A 21,073-nucleotide genomic window follows, 5' to 3' on the forward strand; every position below is an offset into this window, starting at 1 on the left:
TTAAAAAAAAAATTTCAGGGGAAAATAACCAGAAGGGAATATATGAAGATAAATTTAGATATATTTTCCTCATTTCTCAGTTGTCCAAAAGTTTATCATTCCCATTATTATCTTTTTAAATTTAATATAAAATGATACTATAAACATTATTCTACATGTGAGTTCTTTTCTTCTTCTGAATTATTTTTTTTTTCAGGAGAAATTCCCCTGAGAAGAAATACCAGGTGTTTCTACAGCTCATAGAATGTCAGAAGCCCTCCATGAGGACGGAAACAGAATATAAAACCACTTTCCCCAAACTGTGTCTGCTTCGGGGTTTATCGCTTTTCTTTATGTTTGCTCATTCAATTACCGTAAAGTGGTGCCGCTCTCTCAATCTGCACTCATCTCTCCTGGAGAAGCCGAACATGTTCTGTAACACGTCACTATTCATGCTGCTTCCTTTCCTTTAGTTTTGCCTTCAGTGGACATTTGATTTACTCTAAAAGATGTCTGAAAACTCTTTTGTAGTTTTTGAGACGTTGATCTGTCATTTTTGCCGTTATGTTTTCCTTTAATCGGAGACGTGGAGCTTTTCCTAAGCTTTCAATTTGCATAAATGTTCATCTGTTCTGTGTAATTTCTTGTACCTACATCAATAATCCAAGAGCGTATTTTCCCCATACTTATGGTAACATACATCACTGTTTTCTTTGAAAGAGAGGATGACAGTTTGACACACTATTCTTTCATTTGCTTAGTGTGTCATGACATACAACATTAGGGGCTTTATTATCCAAGAATCCAGACTAGTTACACACATCATATACCAATACAGCTGGGACAGAATAAACAGTTAAAATGCAAGTCTTCAAATCATAAAAATTCAAGAAGAAAACATGAATGAACATTAACTGACCTCCCTCTGGGGAAATGCTTCAAAAGCACAAGAGTAACAGAAGAAATCAGAGGCAAAGAAAAAGATTTTACTGTGGAAAAGTTTAGCATGTCTGTCTGTACGTTAAAAAAAAGCCAACAAATAAACAAACAGTAAATAGACAAAAATTAATGTCTTTAAAGTTAAAGGACTTCTAAAAATGACTAATAAACACTAATTCTAACAGCTAAATGGCTTAACCATTCAGAAGAGATATAAAGTACCCAATAATTTTTTTAAAAAACTTTCTTACGAGAAATCAAAAAGGATAAGATACAGATAATATTTCTCCTCCTTCCCCCTCCCCCAATCAAATTAGCAAACCCCGAAAGAAAATGACAAGGCATGATGGGGGCACAGTGAGTCGGGCATTCATGCACCACTGGAGTTTATACCTGTGAAGCAGAGTGGCCTTGTAACAAGGACCTACGACATGACTATGGCCCTTTGACCCAATAATGCCACTCCTGGAGACCGGCCTTAGGACCTGATCAGAAATGCAGTCGGCCACAAGGATCTTCCCTGCAGCTCCACCAAGGCCCTCTTGGCTCCCCTGAGTCGTGACACTTCTGCATCTAGGCCTACACACAGGCTGGCTATCCCGGGTCACTGCACCCCTCCTGACCTGCCGGGATCCTACTGGGGTTTCAGGCCTTGCCTCAGATGTGACTGACTGGGCTGCAGGCCGTCCCTCTGTCTCTCCGAGCACTGGGCACACACACTGTAATTACCCACTGACTTGTCTCTCTCCCCCAGCAAACAGGAAGAGAAACTGTGTCTGCCTTATCTGGCTGTATTCCCCTGTACCCTGCACACAACACATAAGCTAACTGAAAAAAACCATAAAGGTGACACGCTCTGTAACAACGGGGAGCGCTCTGGCCGCCCCCCCCCCCCCCCCGATGCCGCAGACAGAAGGCAGGACTCACCGACATGAAGTGGAACCTGAGGACGTTGTCGATTCCCAGCGCTTTCAGCTGCAGGACGACGGGTGCCAGGTTGCTCCGCTGCATCTCCGGAACGGTGGACTGAGGCAGCTTCTCAAAGGCCTCCTCTGTGGATAGGAAGTCAGAACTATTTGGGATCAAATGTCCCAATCACATGCAATCACGGTCCTTCTCTAAGTCTACCAAGAGGCTCTAGGAGTCTGGGCTCAGATGCATATGATACTGCCACATTCAGTTGTCTCACTTTGAGGAAAGATCATTCTATTTTTTAAATACCTTAGATAAATATATTTGGACAGTATCTCTTTATAAAAGTTTGCCCTTTTACTTTAGATTGCTTTTTTAAATGTGCTTTTTGTTAGCAAAACATCGAATCAAAGCAACAGGTTATTTACTGAATCACTGTGGACGCTCAGTTACCACTCCCTCTGCTTGGGACGGAGTAAGTCAAGGAAGCAAGAACTGCACATAAAAGCAAAGAACAATTTCAAAATGAACAACCAAATATAACCCAAACACAACCAGAGCATCACCAGAATATAAAAAATGACCGAACTGGGGGAGGAGGGTAGAGCACATGCTTAGAATGCACGAGGTCCTGGGTTCAATCCCCAGTACCTCCATTAAAAAAAAAAAAATTGTATACAGAGCAAAAACTGTCCAAATCTAATTTTTTAAATCAATGAGCCAGGCAGACATACATCACACCCAGAATCTGATGCTGCCCCCAAAGATTACTGAATGATTACATGCACCACCAGGAATAAAAGGTGACCTCAAACAGGAAAAAGCACCGCAAGGCTCAGAAGTGCCAAGGTGAGGAGGGGGAGGAGAGGGGGACAGGAGGGCAGGAGACTCTGGGAGGCCTTTTTATAAAAGCTAGGTAAAAGGGTGGGGGAAAAAAAAGAGGGAGGAAGAGATGAAATCCTTCTTGTGTATATTTAGAAAGCTTATGATTACATGCAGAAGGATTACATACAAAATCCTCCCACATCAGTCAACACTTCAACTGTGCACACCCTCCTTTTACACAAGGGTGGCCCAACTTCCATTCAGATCATAAATCTTCAGTTAACTAGAAAAAAAATCAGAACAAAACAAAAGGTGCCTTGAAGAAATAGCACTATCACTTAAGGACTTCAAAAAGGTTTTCTTTGAGAAAATAGACAATAAATATTTGGTGGATTGATTGATACAAATTGCCAAATGCATGGGTCCAACTGGAAGGTTCTGGGTAAGAGGCAACAGCAGGAAGTTCCACATGGGATATTCCCTTTGAGTTTCAAGAGCACTTGGGGATAGCTTTTTGGTAGGATAACTACACTCTCCAAGCACACTGCTGACCAAGGGAGAAGCAGCAAAGTTACCAGCTAAGAGGACAATCCTGCTGAGAAGACGACAGGAAGCAGGTGCTTCCTAAGAGTTCAGTGACACTCAAAGTCTACTGAGGACTCGAGCACACAGGACATTAGGCCAAGAACTGCAAGGACTATAGGCCAACAGCTTTTGAGAAGCTTCAGTGATATGAAGGGGCCTGGGACCAAGATGAGGAACAGGCTAGGTCCCGTTGAGGGGTCCTCCCAGAGAACTGGAGGCTCAGGGAGGGAGGGAGGACAGCTGGTGGAAGAAGGCATTTAAGGGCACTGCCATTTGAGACAATTTAAAGGATAAGGAGCATCTGTTGGGCAGAGGAAAGGGAAAGATACCAAAGAAAGGTGTCAATGGTATGAGAGGTAGATGTGGGAAAACAGCAGGTATGTCCAAGAAGCGTGTAGTTCAGCAGGGATGCAGTGCAGGGTAGGTGTCGGTGGACAGCAGGAGAAGACAAGCTAGAAAAAGTCCTGTAAGGTTCTGGGAAACTTAGTGAACAGGTAGCACCCTGCTCAGGGCTGCATCCTCTGAGAGCTCATCTGGAAGCAGGTTAGCAGAGACAGCCTAGAGGCTGGACCCCACTACTGTCAGGTGGCCTCTCCCTAAACCCACCTCCACTAAAACTGCTCATGCTGAGGGAGCCAGTGACCTTTTAACCTAATCCACCTGCCTATCTTTAGTCCAGTCTACTGTTTGATTTCTTTGGAGTATGAGATGATGCTGGCCATTTCCTCTTTAAAAGTAACTTGAGTTCCTCAAGTTAAACAAAGAATTACCACATGACTCTGCAATTCCACTCCCAGGTGTATATCCAGAAGAATTAAAAACAGGTACTCAAACAAGTACATGTACATGCAGGTTCATGGCAGCACTATTCACAATAGCCAAAAGGTGGAAACAACCATCAACTAATGAACAGATAAACAAATGACGGTACATCCATACAATGGAATATTATTCAGCAATAAAAAGGAACAAAGTACTGATATAATGTAAATGAACCTGGAAAGCATTATGTTAAATTAAAGAAACTAGACACAAAACATCTTATTATATGAAATATCCAAAACAGAAACAATCATCCCTTGGTATCCATGGGAGGTTGGTTCCAGAACACCCCTCTCCCCTATTACAGATACCAAAATCCGAGGATGCTCAAGTCCCTTATATAAAATGGCATGGTATTTGCATGTAACCTACATATACCCTCCCACATACTTTAAATCATCTCTAGATTAATTATAGTACCTACTACAATGTAAATACTGTGTAAATTGTTGTAAATATACTATAAGTGGTACATAAATAGTTGCTGGTGTGCAAGCAAATTTAAGCTTTGCTTTTTGGAATTTTAAAAAATATTTTGAACCTGCAGATACAGAGGGCCAACTGTCAATCCAAAGAGACAGAACAATGATTAGTGGTTTCCAGGGGCAGGGAGAAATGGAGAGAAACTGTTTAATGGGCAAAAGGTTCCTCTGGAGGGGTGAAAATGTTTTGAAACTAGATAAAGGTGATGGCCACACACTGTGTGTGAACATAATAAATGTCACTGAGCTGTTCAAGTCAAAATGGTTAATTTCACGTTATGTGAATTTCACCTCAATAATTTTTTTTTAAGTTTCTCAACACTTCCTCCCCCCATATTTCAGTTCGCCTTTTAGGTCTGGTTCTCCTCCTTCCACTTTACTCGTTCTTCTTAGCACCTTCAGGGGAAGACCCTTACCTCCCTGGCTTCAGGCTCTGCCTTCTCGCTCCCTCCCATGAATCCTCCTTACCCTCTTCCTCGCCTCCAAGTACTGGTACATCCCTTCACCTGGATTAACTACTGGGCTGCCAATGAGATCGGGCTCAAATATTGAGTGTAGTGCCCTCTCCAGCACAGTAACTCCAGCTCTCTGCTTCCAAAGCTCAGACCCATTACAGAGACACCATAATATGCCGATCTGTGTGTGAGTCTGCCTCCACCCAGGGCTGTCAGCCCTAGATCTCTAAGCCCTGGCTCCATGCCTGGCACAGAGCAAGAGCTCTGTAAACATTTGCTACAAGAATGAATGATGTCAAGGACTGAACAAAGACAACAATCACCAGAAAGGAAAGAAGTAGTAAAGGGTAAAAGCTCTGGATCTGGTAAGTGACTGCAGATGGGTACTGGACAGAGGAAGGAATTAAAAATGACTTGAAAAATAAGTGTGGATCATTGAGAGAAACCTTGATACTATAGCCCATAAAAGAGAAGTACAAAGAGGGAAAAAGCAGCTCTGAGGACATCATTTCTGTAGGTAAGGCTGTCGTCTAGCTGGAGAGAAAGCTCCTTAAAGGCTGGGACAGTCTTTATTATAATCTCATCTGATTCCCCTGGAGCCTAGCACAGTGCATGGCACAGAGCAGGAACTGACCAATTAACTGCTTTCTATCAGTGAGTCTCAGGATAGATCCAGCCACTTCAGCTCGGCAGAGATGCTCTGAACCAGGGGTAGAGATGGAACCCAATGTGAGGCCGCACAGGATTCAGGGATCCCAGAACAAGAAAACAGCACATGAAGCTAAGGGAAAGGTAATAAAGACAGGACCTGAGCCGCAGGGCCCTAGCTACACGTCACGTGGCTACAGACAGGCTGAGGCCACGACATTAAGTCAGAAAGGGGATGGCAAATGATTGGTAATTCATGGTCCAGCTTTGGCCAGTGGGGAGCAGTTGCAAAGAAGTGCCGCATTTGGAGTGAGGAAGGTTGGGGGTGTGGGGGTGATGACAGAGGGCCTCGTGAGGGAAGTCTGGATCTTATGCAAAGTTCTGTCCATTACAGGTGGATATTTGTTATATTCTCCGACGCACAGGCTGACTATGAGAAAGCCACACTTACCTGTATAAAGGCGGTAACATTTTCCTGAGCGGCTGCGGCCACCACGTCCTGCTCGCTGGTTGGCTGATGCCTGGGACACTGGGACCACCACCAAGCACTCAATAGCTGTCCTAGGGTTGTAGGCTCGGAGTTTCACGAAACCACAGTCAATCACATACACAATCCCGCTGATTGTGATGGAGGTTTCTGCCACGTTGGTGGCCACTATCACCTAGGTTCCCCATAGAAAGGAGAGCAAGGATAACAGTTATTTGTTTCTCTTCACTTTGAGTAAACGAATCAAAATCCTAAAAGACTTAAAGATATTTCCGACAGTGTAGCATCTGTGAGAGGCAGTTTGGTATGCTGGATAGAACATGATGAGTTTAGGGTCAGAGCACCTGGGGTTTGGCTTCTCCCTAAGCGTGGGGCCTTGGACAAGTTACTTAACCTCCTGAGCATGACTGCTCATCTACACAATGATGTTTACCCTCTCCTGGGTTCTTGAGAAGATTAAATGTGAAATATGCCTGAAGTGATTAGATCTTGGTACTTGGCCCAGAATAAAGATTCAACAAATGTCAGTTTTTACCTTTTGCACAATTCAGTAAATCACCACCTTGGACGTGTCTAGTCATTTATTTGCTCCCATTCTAACCGTTTTCTGAGGGTCTGCACTTTGCCAGGGCCTCTTCAAGGTGCCAGGAATGTATGATGAACAAGACAAGCTCCCTGCTCTCCCAGAGTCTACATTCCAGTGTGAGTGTCTGGGTGGGGAAGTACTGAACATTAACCAGAGTGACAAATACTAGGAAGGAAATGCAACAGGGAAATATTTAAATATTATGGAGTGCTCAGTGTATACATTATATGTAATATTATAATAGCGGAGCCTGCTACTTCAGATTAGATAGCCAGGGAAAGCCTCTCTAAAAGACGATTTCAGGCTGAGACCTGAGTAACAAGCGGCAGCCAATCCTTTAGAGATCCAGGCAGAGGAAGGAGAAACCGCCAATGTGGCCAGAGACCAGAGTAAAAAACAAGATAAGATTAAGAGGGAGGCAGGGACCAGATCATGCACGGTCTCTGGGTCTGCATTTTGTTCCACAGGCACCAGGCGCTGCCCCTGGAGGGTGTGAAGCAGCAGGAGACATAAATGGCACTTAGAACATTTTCCGAGAACATTCACATCAATCATTTCATAAAAATCTTCCTACCATTTTTATGTAGAGGAGAGTCAGGAGTTTATGCTATAAAACCAGCCATCTACAAGTTACTCTTATTCATGTTTACAGCTGAGAAAACTGAGCCTCGGGGTTGAGTAACTCATCCCAGGGCTTCTGGTGAGTCAGGCACAGAATCCAGGCCTCTTGACCACTGGCTGCAGCTCATGTTTGACGGGACAGACTTGAGTTGCTCCAGCCCAATGGCCAGGAGGCCATCCCTCACCTGCTGTTTTCTCTGCCACCTGCAAATAAACAGCCACTCTGAGCCAACTTCGGGTCACAGGAGGGAAAGCAGAGCAAGGCCCAAGGAGACCCTGAACAGGAATCAGACTCGCTGCCAACTGGTTCCTTCAAACCGATGCTTCTCCCCAAGCCTTTCCCCACTCCAGTTTCAAGGTTAAATATTTTTAAGCCACACCTTGAAGTAACTGACTTAAACCCGGCTCTCTAGGCAAACTGATGCTTAAAACAAATGGTTTAGCAACCATTTTGCAGTAACTAATCTAAAGCTCCTGACTGATTATGATTACCCATCAAGACAGTCCTTTAAGCCAAGGTCATGCTGTGTGATGGAGAAACATGAGACATGAAGAAAGGAAGCAGAGAAGTTATCTACTCTGACAATTACCGAACCTTCTGTGGGGCAGGTTTAGAAATCTTTGCAACTCATTATTTATGGCATGCTTCTAGATCTGCTGCATAGAAACATGGGCCTAAAATCCTCAAAGAAACCTTCCTATTTAGCAAGTTTTACTTCAATTTAAAATACATCTTTCCAGCAGATGGCAAAGGGACACCAACATGATTACGGACGGCTGCAAACACCCTCAGCCCTTGGGGTTAGTCTCACCTTTCTGACACTGCGTGACACCCTTTCAAACACCTTCATCTGCTCAAAGGAAGGCAGTCCTGCATACATGGGGAGAACCCGGAGGTGTCTCTTCATCCCAGTCCGACCCAGTGCTCGAGCCTGCTCGATCAGCATAGACACGACAGTTTCCACCTCTTCCTAAAAACATTGACCCAGGAACCAAAGAAACCAAGACCAAATTGAAGCATGTCATTTTACCATACGGCAAGAAGATGAAAGCTGGGATCAGGGTTTTAAGTGTGGTCAGACTCATGACTTTCAGAGCCATCACGTTCCACATAGGGGTGGTATTTAATCAAATGCTAACAAACAACGGTGTCAGTGGGGTGAAAATTCGCAACAGTCAGGTTAATTATTGAAATCTATACTATCTGCAGTCAATAGAAGAATCCCCAATAAAACAATGACTATTTTACTGAGCTTTTTTAACGCACTGTGTCAAACAGCGTGGCGTACATATGGACAAGCTGTGGCATATAAAATCGCTGTAAGTCTTCCCTAGAAAAGATTACTGAACAATGGAAAATGTTTGACAGTGGAAATGATTACAGCTAGAGGGTAATTCTGAACAGAGCTACAACCTTGAGTGAGCCTTTGGGCTGTGTTCTCCCAGTGATGTGCCTACTTGTCCCCCCAGGACGAGCTGCAAAGGCGTCACCGGGAGAAGGGGATGCAGCAGCAACACGGACGCACAAATTCACCTGATGCAACGTTCAACTCTGGTATCAAAATGGCCCATTGACCCAACTTCCTAATTTACTTTGGAATTAGCTAATAAATTTAAAATACATTTAACCCTCTGCAGACAGAACGGGCAGGAGCTAATGACTCTCTGGCAATTGAGTCACTAGAAGAATGACATCAAACTAAACAATTTTTTATGCAATTAAGTAATCACAAAGTACAATAAAACACGAAATCAATGGCTAATAAAGTAACAGGCCTCTGTACAAATTTTGGTGCTGTCTTAACGTGTCTGTTCATCAGAGAAAAGGTCCAATGGAATTACCTGGCCAGTAAGAAATGCTAGTATGTCTCCATCTCCCTCTGTCTGGTGAATTTTCATCACAGTTTCTACAGCTGATTTGATATAATCTGGAACAGGACTGAAAAGATGCATGAGATAAATTCATCGCTAGAACGTGCTCTTTAATTATAAGTCAGTTACCCTAACAATCTGGCAGCGAAGCCTTGTGAAAGGTAGTTTGGGCCTGCCCAGCAGATAATCAGTACAGGAACAATTAAAATAAATATTCATTCTTTTTTTTTCTTTTTTTAAATGCAGCATTCAAAAACAATCCATAATCACACATAAACTATGATTTTTGGCTTCATTGGCTGAGACATAAAAGCAATAAACCCGTGCAAATAGATGTGTTATCTTTTTTGGGGCGGGGTAGTTAGGTTTATTTATTCATCTATTTATTATTTTTAACGGAGGGACCAGGGATTGAACCCGGGAGCTCGTGCATGCTAAGCTTTGCACTCTACCACTGAGCTATACCTTCCCCACTAGGTGTGTTATCTTTAGCATGCAAAGATGCCTGGCCAGTGAAACTGGGGGCTATGGTCCCAGTGCTGATCCCACACTCTTTCCAGTTCCCCTCCTGACCCCTGGCAGCATGTCTGAGATGGGTAGGTGGAGCTGATGGGTGTCCTGTCCTGCCAGAACGACTCAGAAGTCAAGCCCACAACTCTCTGGATTTATCCACCACTGGCCCAAGCTCCTGGTCTTTGTCCAATGACTGGGCACAGGAACTAGGATGACCCCCCGGCCCCTGTCTGGGGAGGCTCCTCCCAGAAATGAAAACCAGGTCTTGCCAAGATGTAGAACTGAGAACCAAATGATTCAAATCACCAACACTGCCCCAGCTGACAGTCTTGGAAAGCCCAGTTCTGAAAACTAAAGAGCCCTCTTCCCTGTGACCTTGTTAGCAGTTTGCTCTTTCCAGCTGAGCTGCTGACCACAGATTGATAGAAACCTGCACTGTCAGTATGGGGAGTTTAAATTCAGCAGTGATACTGAGCAGAGTTCCAGAACACCCTATCAAGGACAGGAAGGACAAAACACGTCCCTCCTCACCAGCCTGGCACATCGCCCTTGGAGCTGTGAGCAGGTGCAGTTGCTTCTCGTTCCACAGAACAGGCCTCCTTGTCTAACTGCCCTTGTTAAAGATCCAAGCGTCATCAAACCTTTGCAGATAAAAGATGTCCACTGGAAACGTTCGCCCTTCCACTGTAAGGATCACACACGTATCCCTGGTTGGGTCACTGGTGTCATTTTGATTAAAGAAATCCCGAAATTTCTAAAAGAAAAAAAAAAAAAGAATCAATTCTTCATTCCTCTCAAAAACAACAACAAAAAAGGTCCACAGTAATTCATGGAAAGAAAGAAAATGATACAAAACTGGAAGAGCAGAGGATAGGGAGTAGGGACTGGATACCTATAATACAGACTAGGAGCTACAAATAATCATTAAAAATCATATTTTTATTACTGCGATTGTGGAGAATCACATCTCAGTGATGGACTCTTTATGGAAGATTTAATGGAAATAATAAAGGTTACACTTTCAAACTGCATTTAGCAGTGTATCTGAGTCAACATGAAGCTGTGGTATACTTACCCTATCCCACACCCCTCCTGTATTTTATTCAACTGAAAATTAGGTCAAAAAGCGTGATTCAAGTTAAAATACAAGTTAAATCAAGTTGGTGCGTAGTTCTGATCTGGAAAGCACAGCTCTGATCACACAAGTTGTCAGTTTATAAAGGAAACTTGTACGTCTATGAGCAGCAGGTACGCTCCTGGTACCATAGCTGCAGAACTGTATTGACTCAAATTCTCCCAGTAGATTTCAGGTCACTTGATGGCAGGGATGGGGTCCTCTCCATCTGTACATGCCCTACAGGAGGTAGCACATGTTTTGCATGGGGAGGATCACCAATTATTCACTTCTCTGACACTCCTACTCACAGGACCCTGGCTCTTGGCAACTATCTTGAATGGGTGGCCGTGTCCTTGTCTGTGGACTTGACCACCAGGCCTGCAGTCTACAGGGAGGCCTGGCATGAGAGCTCTGGCCAACAATGGGGGAGAGAGGCTCCACCGAAGATCTCTGCTTTGGGGAATGTGACCCCAAGACACAGAGAAGCTGAGACCGAGAAGAACTGAGTGCCCATCCTGGTGGGAGAGTGTGTGTTGGAGGGGAGCTGATGCCCAGCTGCGGGGGCCCACACAACCTGGTAGGCGGAGGGCGCCATTATCTGACTCAGTGGCCTTCCCGTTCCCGAGACCTGGCTCAGCATTACTTTCTCTTCTCCTAGGAGGCCTGGTTATGTGATCACGTGGCTGTCTTCTTTACTCCCCCAGGTACCTTCCCTAAACATGCCCACAACTGCTCCTGGAAACCGGGAGCCGAGGGGTGTACCGAGGAACTGCATCAAATACAAAGTGAAAGGCTAGGAGGAGTACTTCTAAAAAAGTTGACTGGGTGGAACTACAGAATACTTAAATGCTTGCTACATGTTAACCTCAAAGCTGTGTTTGAGAAGAGGAAGCAGAGACACAGAAGTGCCTCAGGCCAACAAAAGAACTGTGCTGTGCTGGGAAGAACAAGCACCACATGGCACCTCTCCACTCCTCCTTTTGGGTAAATTCCCTTCAAGTGACTTCAGCCTTCCTGTGTCTTACGGTGTGCACAGCACGGCACACTAAAAGTACTGCACAGACGAGGGAGAAGAGACTCCACCCCCCCCCCAAAAGTGTGAATAATCCAGGGAGGAAGACGTGCAAAGAACCAGTCACAACATAAACTGAGGCCCAATGACTGGACGACCAGAAAAGAGCTGTGAGTTACAGTCAGAGAGATGGAAAGGCCAGTGCTGACTGGCTGTCGGGAGGGCTTCCTGGAGGTGACAGTCTCCACTGGCTAGGCCTTAAAGACTGAGGAGGATGATCGCTGGCTGGGAAGGAGAAGAGGCAGCCCTTCCTAGGATGACAGCAGAATGGAGACGGAGGTGTAAAAAAGCCCCTGACAGCGGCCGGAGCCCAAGGTCTGAGGAGGCCTGCATCACCTCGGAGCTGGCCCTCTCACTGACAAAGTAACAAACTGCTCTCTACACCCTGCAAGGCTGTTGCTCCTCAAAAGTGTGGGGGACTGCGCTTGGCACAGTCCCCCACTGGCCTCAATGGCACTCAGCAGGCAGTCATAGTGGTCCCGCTGAAGTGGCCCAAACGTCAAGGATTGGACCCCCAGCAGCCATGCCCACCCTCGGCCTGTGCAGACTGGCCCCAAGTGGGCACCTGACCCCAACAGACCCCAAATTCCTTCTCTAGAAATCTGGAAAGAGAAATTATTCTTTCTTCAAGTAGCTGGACCTGTGACAAAAAACTATGGGCAGTGTCAGCCATCATATTTTCTGCCATGTGAATGGAAGCCAATAAAAGAAAAATAATACCACGTGGTGCGATGGTCGATGGTTGACAAATACTTCGTACTTACACCCGGTCATGTTCTATACCTGCTGGCTTAACTGGGCTGACGCTAACAAAGCAGCTCACCCATTCAAGGCAACTATTTGATCGGCCCCCGTCAAACTCTGCCTCTACCTCCCAGCCACAGACACTGGTGTCCTCACCTGCAGGCTGGGCCACCTCGGGCTCAGAGTGAAACCAGAGCAGGTGGCATCTATCCCTCCAGGCAGTGGAGCTTGGAATGAGTCTGTCACCCACAGATCCAGCAGCTGGAGGACCGGGGATGAGTTCTGGCCACCCTGGGCCTCTGGGTCAAAATGCTACCTGAGCCACACCCTGCCCCACTCCCACACACACACTCACTCTCTCACCCACGGCAGTCCTTCCTCCCTCATCCTCACTCTCTTACTCTCATGTGGGAACTCACATATCACGCCCCACCGGCACCCACACCCACCCACGTCCCCCCACACACATACTGAGACCTCCCCTCCCCCACAGAGGCAGTGCTGTGTGAGGAAGGATGAGGACATGAGTGGCCTGAGCCCACCCCAGGCCCCGCTGAATGCTGCTGACATCTCAGCAGCCCTTGTGTCCTAGCACACCCAAGGGATGACACGTCAACTCCGTCCCACTTTCCCACTTGAAAAATCACTTCCAGGAAGTCCACCTCTGTCTGCCTTCTGTCTGTAGGCAGAACGGAAAGAAGCTGTTTTTAGATCTCTGTGCCACACCAGAAGACAATGAAAGGCAGCTGTAAGCAACAACCAAGTATTAACAGTGACTCTAAGAAAAGACTTGGACATTATAGTTTTCAAACACTATAAAAACTATCGGGAACAATTTTTAAAAGGGGGGGTAGTGACGAAGATGAGATGTAAAATGGAGATGTTCTGGGCAACTTGGCCATGGAGAAGGCAACGAGAGATGAGGCCAGGCTCAGTCCTCAGAACAGCACCCCTGCAGGGCTCCTGGGAAAAAGGCATGGGAATTCATTCAAGGGCGCAACAGAGAGCTTTAACGCAAAACTTATCACGGGCAGACCTAAGACAACAGACTCCTGCAGCCCGTGAGAAGGTCTGAGAAACAAGCCAGGGGACACGTGCAGACACCTCTCTTAGCCATGCTGAGTTTTTTCTCCCTCCAAGCTGTTGTACATCCCAGAAGCCACAGGGAGACCAGGACGAGGCCCTTTCCATATCTCAGCTGCATGACAGAACTGGCCTTCTGACTGGTCTTTCCACATCTGTTCTTGTCTCTTCCACACAGCACCCAGAGTGATCTTCCTAGAACTCAAGTATGATCAAGTCGCTGCCACACCTCACACCCTGCTGGAGCTCCTGCCCAGGTGCGGGGTGGAGGCCTTCCTCCTTTGTGTGGCCTGTAAGGCCTTCTGTAATCTGACCACTACCAGCCTCTCCATTTTAATCTCCCATTGCTCTCATTCCATCAAAATTCATTCAAACCAAAGCACCCTCTCTGTGCCAGACACTGTTTTAGATGAAAGGGATAAAATAATGAGTAATACCAACAGCGACCCAGTCTTCATGGTGCTCACACTGTAGTGATGGGAGACACACAACAAGCGAACACTCAGATATGCATATAATGCTAGCTAGTGGTAAGTGCTGAACAGAAAACGCACGGAGAGCAAGAATGGAGAGCGACAGTGGCACTGTTTAAGACAGCAGTCAGGAGAGGCTGCTCTGAGAGCTACTGTCTGATCAAGACTGGAATGAAATGAGTGCAAAGCATCTGGGGAAGAACGGTCTGGAAAGAGGGTCCCCACCCACCCCTCCCAAGAGCAGAAGCATGCTTAGCTTTTTCTGAGGAACAGCAAGCTGAGGCTGCAGGATAAGGAGATTAAGTCAGAGAAGTGACTGGGGGCAAGTCACCCCCAATAGGGCCCGGTATGCGAGGGAAGACGCCCACCTTCCACCCGACTCACAGCCCTTTGAACACACGGCTTCATGCCCCCGTGCTTCTGTGCAAGCTCAGGATGCCCTTCCCGACTCCTGCCCATCTGGTGAACTTCCGTGCATCTTTCAAACCCAGGTAGGATGTCCCTCCTCTGTGAAAGCTTCCAGACATGCCTCAGCTGGCTAGAGTGGAGCACCCCCTCCCTCCTTGGCTGTCTCAGCACCTTGAACATACTCAACCGTAAACATTTATTTACGTGTCTGCTTCCCTGAGAAGTTGGGGAGTGCGTTTCTGTGCTTGGTGTGTGTGTGGGTGGATATATATAAAAAGCGGTCAAAAGTGTTAAGTTGAACTGCCGTTTGAACTAAACTAATAGTTGTTAAGAGAAAAACATAATATAAACTGAGCCATAAAAAAATTATAGCCTGGAAATTATTGTATGTACAGGGAAAACTTCAACTATACCCCAAAAATCTAACTATAAATGCTATAGTCATAAATTCAAGAAATATAGCCTTATTATAAAAAGAGTAATAAAAAGCAGCTGCCTATGTGGGGAGAAACACAGTATCTAGAGAAACAAGACAAGTAGGTAATAATGAGTGCAATTAATTATAGGCTCATTTCCACCCACAAGCTGAAAAGGAGTATCCTCTGATCACACAGAATCCAGGACATCAGATGGCCCCATAAGGAAGGTAGGCCATCATGCCAAAGGAAGCTCTTGCTAGAGGTAACTCCCCAAGGCCACGTCCAATAATTCCAGTGCTTACGGTGGACAGGAGGAGAGGGGGAAATGCTCATACCTCTGCATCCAACGTGGCTGAAGCCACAATCAATCGAAGATCCCCTCGCTTTTTCTGAATCTAAAAAAGAAGGCATTAGGAAACAATGATAATGTGCAGCACTTACAGAGGAAATTATTCGATATCTGAAATTTATTACAAAATAATTCAGTGTATTTTTTTGTGTGGTGGGAAGGGAGCTTACAGATGAAATCAGACTGACCACAAGTTGATAACTGCTAAGTCACCAATGAAAAGGTAGTTTATTATACTATGCTAATTGTGTGAGTAATCAAAATTTCTAAACTAAAAAGCTAAAAAAAAAAAAAAAAAAACAAAACGCAAAAAAACGTATAGAGAGTATAAAGAAGCTTTAAGACCTCAATTTCAATTTGCCAAAAGTAAAACCATGTTTTCCTGACATTTAGGTCTCTGGAGAGTTGGAATCTATGTATATACGGTTAAAGTATGAAAAAATACATGAAAAGCAAACAAACAATAAATGATAATGCCAAGACAGAAATACGGACAAAACATATTAACAGTTATTCAAAGAAACAGCTGATCAACAGGCATAGGAAAATGATCAAATAAACTACAGCAAAAATATGTAACAATAATGAGATTTTTTTTTTTAGATTATTTTTTTCATCCATCACATTGGAAGGATTTATTTTCAGTGTTGGCAAAGATTCAGTCAAACAGGGCCCCTTATTATATTGTTTCTGAGAAGGTAGTAACCTCATGCGACAATTCCTCATAAGTATCAGAAAGTCTAACTCTTTGGCCATAAATTTGGCCACTATTTTGGAATAAAATAGTAATGAAAATAACAATAATGATAGCAGCTAACATATACTAAGTTATATGCTATTTCAGGGTCTCTGCATACAGTTGTATAGTATGTACACTGCACAAAGATGCCTGACTGAGGTGGCTATGGGCCTTTGAAATCCAACCCACCCCCTCACCCAGCTGTGCACATCTTCCCAATGGGGGCATCTTTTTCTAATTTGCACAAAGGTACCTAGTCTATTTGTGGCCCTGTGCCAGGCGCCATTCTAAAAATTTTACATTATCTTATTTAAGCCTCACAACAAATTATGATATAGGGCAGCAGCTCTGTCTAAGAGAATTCTCTTCAGTGATGGAGGGGTTCTGTCCAATGCAGTAGCCATTAGCCACATGTGGCTATGGAGCCCTTGAAATATAGCCAGTGTGACTAAAGAACTGAATTTTGTATTTTATTCTATTTTAACTAATTTAAATCTAAGGATGAAACAAAACCGGCCATGGGTTGTAACTGCCAAAGATGCATGGGCAATGGGGGTCATTAAAGCCTGCTCTCTAATTTGGGGAATGCTTGTAATCTTCTATAATAAAAAGTCAAAAAAACAGAAAAGAAAAGAAATAGTAAAGCAAAAGATTTAATTACAAGGGCTCTCCATGCAACATTATTTAAAATACTTCAAATCTGGAAGTTGTACAAATACCTAACAGTAATGGAAAAGTCAAGTACTCTATGGGAGAGACATGATTATACAGCCATTAAAAATAATGTCTTCAAAGAATATTTGATGACACAGGAAAATGATCTTGATGTAATGTTAAGAGAAATATGCAAGATACAACTTAGCACATATAGTCCAATCCCCATGGTGCCAAAACAGATGCATGTACACACAACAAACAGACACACAAAGAGAAAAGAAGGGAAGGAAACATACCAACATTCCACCAGTGATTTTCTCTGAATGAGTAAAATTATGAGTGATTTTAATTTTTTAATTTTGTTGGATTTTCTAAATTGCTACAATGACTTTCCTAATCAGACAAACAAAACAGAAATACACAAAAGAAGTCTGGCAACAAAGCTATACCTTTTTCAGCAAACCAATGGCAATGTCGGTGTACAAGGTCCTCTCGTGGGCTTCATCCAGCATGATGGCACTACAGTCAGAAGGAAGATCTCAGTGAGCATCAAACCATCCACCGTACAAGCCCATCCAGACCATCAAAGGGACCGCTGGGTATTCAGCCCCAGCGCGATCACCTTGTATCAACAGTAAAGCTAAGTTAACTTCCCTCTGACAAAGAGGTAACTCTTAAGTTAACAGAAATGGTGACAGCAACATATCTTGGTGAAGAAAATGGTGTATTTATTGCTATTTTTAAAGAGTTTTCCCACTCACACTGGATTCTAATAGTATGTAATACATGATTTTAAATTATAATATAACACATAACCCCACAGAGCACATAAAATCAGAACAAGGCCCAACTGCCAGAATATTGTTAAGCTGCAGAAAACAGCACAAAGAGGCACGTGATTGCAGCTGCATCGCATGTGAAACAAGAGTCAAATGTGACATCCTTTCCCAGGATACCACAGCGCCTGAGTGGGACAACTGGAACACCATGAGGGGTGGACAAAGACAGTCATGAAGAGGAAACGGTAAATAATTATTTGGGCTCTGTGTTTTACATTCAACAAAACACTGCCCAGTTCTGTGCTGTGACTCTGGTAACCATCCATCCTGGAGCATAACAGACGCGAGATAAAAACAAGTCAATGGACTGTACAAACAGTGACAGGGATTTGCGTGTGCCCAGTTTTGACTGCCTGTAAATTGTGGAAAAAAACATCAAAGGTCACAACAGCCAGAGACAGGAGAAAAGCTCTGGGAAAGCTGAGCGTGGTTGCGAATCCCAGATATCAACACACCTACTTTTCAACCGATTTGTGCACTTTTGAAACTTTAGAAAAATTATCACAGGAAAAACACATTTACCTATATTTTGTTAACAATGGATCAACCATCATCTCCCTGACCAGCATTCCATCAGTCAGAAACTAAAACACAAAAACACAAAGTTTTAGAAATAATTCATTTACACTGTGTATGAATGATTTTTTTCTTTAAAAAGTTCAGGTGCAACTAAACAAATACAATCTCATCACCAGTGTGTGGGCAAGACAATTCCCACAAAGGACTGTGAAAAATGCCCCAACACTTTGGTTATCAGCCAATGGAATTGTTCGCAAACAAGATTTCGAACGTGGGACCCTCGGCTAGGGCTTGCAAATCTGTTAGCAAAATTTGACCTGCATTTGCTCTGTGAGCATAGACTAAGCCCCATTTCCTCTGAGCTGTACCACTGGTATTGCTGACGAACAGGCAGTGAAGACAAACCTGTCTGCCCAGGGCTATGCCATGAGTCTGAGATCACTGTTCCTAAAAGGTCCCAAAGGTCGCAGACTTGCAGCTCTTGAGGTTACTGACTTCAGTTTCCACTGATGTTATTTCAGGGAGGCTGGATAGGGTTGTGGTTAAGAACACAAGCCATTGTGTCTGGCTGCTGGGAGTTCAGATCTCAGCTTTACATCTTACTAGCTGTGTGAACCCTGGGCAAGTTACTTCCCTCTCTGAGCCAGATTCCTCACTTGTAAAATGGAGATGATAAAAGCATCGACCTCCCAGGGTCACTGTGAGAATTAAGTGAGACAGGACATGTAAAGTGTTTCGCACAGGCCCCAGCACACAGAGAGGGCCCAAGAATGTCAGCTATTAGCATTAAGGAGTAATGAATGTTTATAAAATGCCTTTGAAAAATGCAGTAACAACTAAATGCTGTTACTCTCATCCAAAAACAATTCAGTACTTTAATAAAGCTAAACATTTTCTTCACATGCTGTATGTTAGTATTTTTACTCGGTTTTCTTTTTTAAAGAAGGATGCATTTCCATCGTATTTTTCTTGGACCTGACACAAGCTGCCACATATACACGTAGGAGTGAAAGTGAGAACTTGCCACCAATGACAGACCACCGGGCAAGAACACCAGCCAAGAACTGAGAGCCTTGAAATTACCACCCAATGGAATACAACGCTTTTCATGACTCTCTAGAATCATTTGGTTGTGTAATTCACTGAAAATTATCTAAAAATTAGCTAGAGTAAATACATCTGACGGTATAGAATAATCCCTTTACTTAGCAAAATGAATGTCTAAGTTAACAAAATACAGAAATTCAGAAAACAAGGTCCACATGTTTATAAACCAGTATGTTGTTCATTTAGCTCATCTAGTTATTTTCAGCTTTCCTCTGCTGCAAACTGAGAGGTCACTGAGATTCTATTGACCAGTGTTCATTTCATCAGAGCATTTTCATTCATTGTTTACAATACCATCTGAGGAGACCTTGATTCCAGCGCAGTGGTAACAGTGGACACTGCTGAGTTGATTGTACACTGATTACTACTGATGCTAATTATTTAAGTAGTAGCGATGAAGCCAAAGAACACACACATAAAACCCATTATCATGTGAAAATGGGAAAGTTCTGATCAATGAAAATAACACTTGGGAATTCTACACCTTACCAATTTATACTATTTGTCCCTGTTTTTAAGTCTTTTACAGGTAAGCGCCTATATTTAGACAGCTGTGTGGACTGGTGGAAACACAATAAAACACACAGGAAAAAGGATTGCTTTGAGTCCTGGTTCTATCGCCAATGGGCATATAGCCTCAGGCAGGTCATTCGCCCTCCCAAGTCCTCGACCTCTTCATTTGTAGAACCAAGGGCTCAACCCTACTTCCTCCCTGGGCTAAGATGCAAGGACTCCGAAGGAGCTCTGTACTTCCCAGCAGACTAAATTCCCTGAACACCAGGATTTCATACACTTTCTGCCACCATATCAGTGCCTTAGCAGCGACAGCTGCAGGTTTTCAACTCCCGCCCCAATAATCTTCCTTATTTACAACAGGAAACGCAGCTCAGCAATTCACCTTAATTCTCGTAGCCAGCGGGTTGGTGCAGTCGTCAAAGCGGATGCAGTAGCCCACCTCATGGCCCAACACTGCACCCCTTTCCTCAGCTACTCTCCCTGCAACCTTTGGGAAGAAAGATCATGCTGAAAATAGATACATAGAAATTACTGTCCAGAGCATTCACTATGGAAAATCTAAAGGTCATATTTTTTAAATAGCATGTGAACACAGTGGAAAATGAGAAGAAAAGGGGTAGGTTATTAGAGAAATAGTGTGATAACCTTTGCAATCTATTAACTTTATATATCTCACCCCATTGGATAATTGACTTGAGGCAACTTATAAGAACAGTAAATATGGAATAAAAATGGAATCACGTAAAAATGTTACAGATCAGGATTAAAGAAATTATAGATGAAATTCAAAAGATCAAAGCCAATAAGAAAATTTTAAAAATGTAAATACGTCAAAGTTATTTAAGTTGAGCCACCAATTCAGCTCTAGATTTCCTGGTGGCCAAAGAAAAAGGGAAGCAGAAGAAATTACAAGATTCACCCTGTTCCTAAAGCTTTCTTTAGCATACCAGCTGGGACAGATTTTCGTGTCTTCATGCCTTGAAATAAAACACCTTCCACTGGACCATGAAGGCAAGGGAACAAGAATGATCAAATTCAATACTAGGCCATGCATGTTCATTTTCTCTTTGGAGGCAAAAGAATAACATTTCCAGAGCAAGATAATCTAAAACAATTTACGACAGTGTCCCAGTTACCAAAACTGTTAAAAAGGGAAATAAAGACAAGAATGCAGGTTAAAAAAATGTATAAGGTAGATGAGAAGATTAACAAAGGATCCAAGTTAACAATAATAAAGTAAAAGTAGAAAACAAAATACATATTATGAAGACCACAGACTACAGATACACTTTTCACCTACCAATA

At 43.7% G+C, this 21,073-nt stretch overlaps 1 protein-coding gene across 5 annotated transcripts in view; it reads right to left on the minus strand.

The window, feature by feature from the left end:
* Positions 1-21,073, minus strand: part of DHX35 (DEAH-box helicase 35) — a 62,872-nt gene that overhangs the window by 18,438 nt on the left and 23,361 nt on the right. For all 5 annotated transcript variants that reach the window (XR_010376623.1, XM_064475689.1, XM_064475688.1 and 2 more), the window contains 9 exons: positions 20,151-20,255; positions 18,149-18,210; positions 17,237-17,306; positions 15,378-15,437; positions 10,368-10,480; positions 9,184-9,280; positions 8,154-8,312; positions 6,099-6,309; positions 1,846-1,970 (listed from right to left, as the gene is read on the minus strand). Coding sequence is in view for 4 of the 5 variants with exons in the window: in XM_064475689.1 (XP_064331759.1) it covers positions 1,846-1,970; positions 6,099-6,309; positions 8,154-8,312; positions 9,184-9,280; positions 10,368-10,480; positions 15,378-15,437; positions 17,237-17,306; positions 18,149-18,210; positions 20,151-20,255 (1,002 nt within the window). In the remaining variant the exon portion in view is untranslated. The remainder of the gene's footprint in view (positions 1-1,845; positions 1,971-6,098; positions 6,310-8,153; positions 8,313-9,183; positions 9,281-10,367; positions 10,481-15,377; positions 15,438-17,236; positions 17,307-18,148; positions 18,211-20,150; positions 20,256-21,073) is intronic.

Source organism: Camelus dromedarius, chromosome 18 (genome assembly GCF_036321535.1).
Source record: "Camelus dromedarius isolate mCamDro1 chromosome 18, mCamDro1.pat, whole genome shotgun sequence".
In the NCBI taxonomy this organism is placed as follows: Eukaryota; Metazoa; Chordata; class Mammalia; order Artiodactyla; family Camelidae; genus Camelus; species Camelus dromedarius.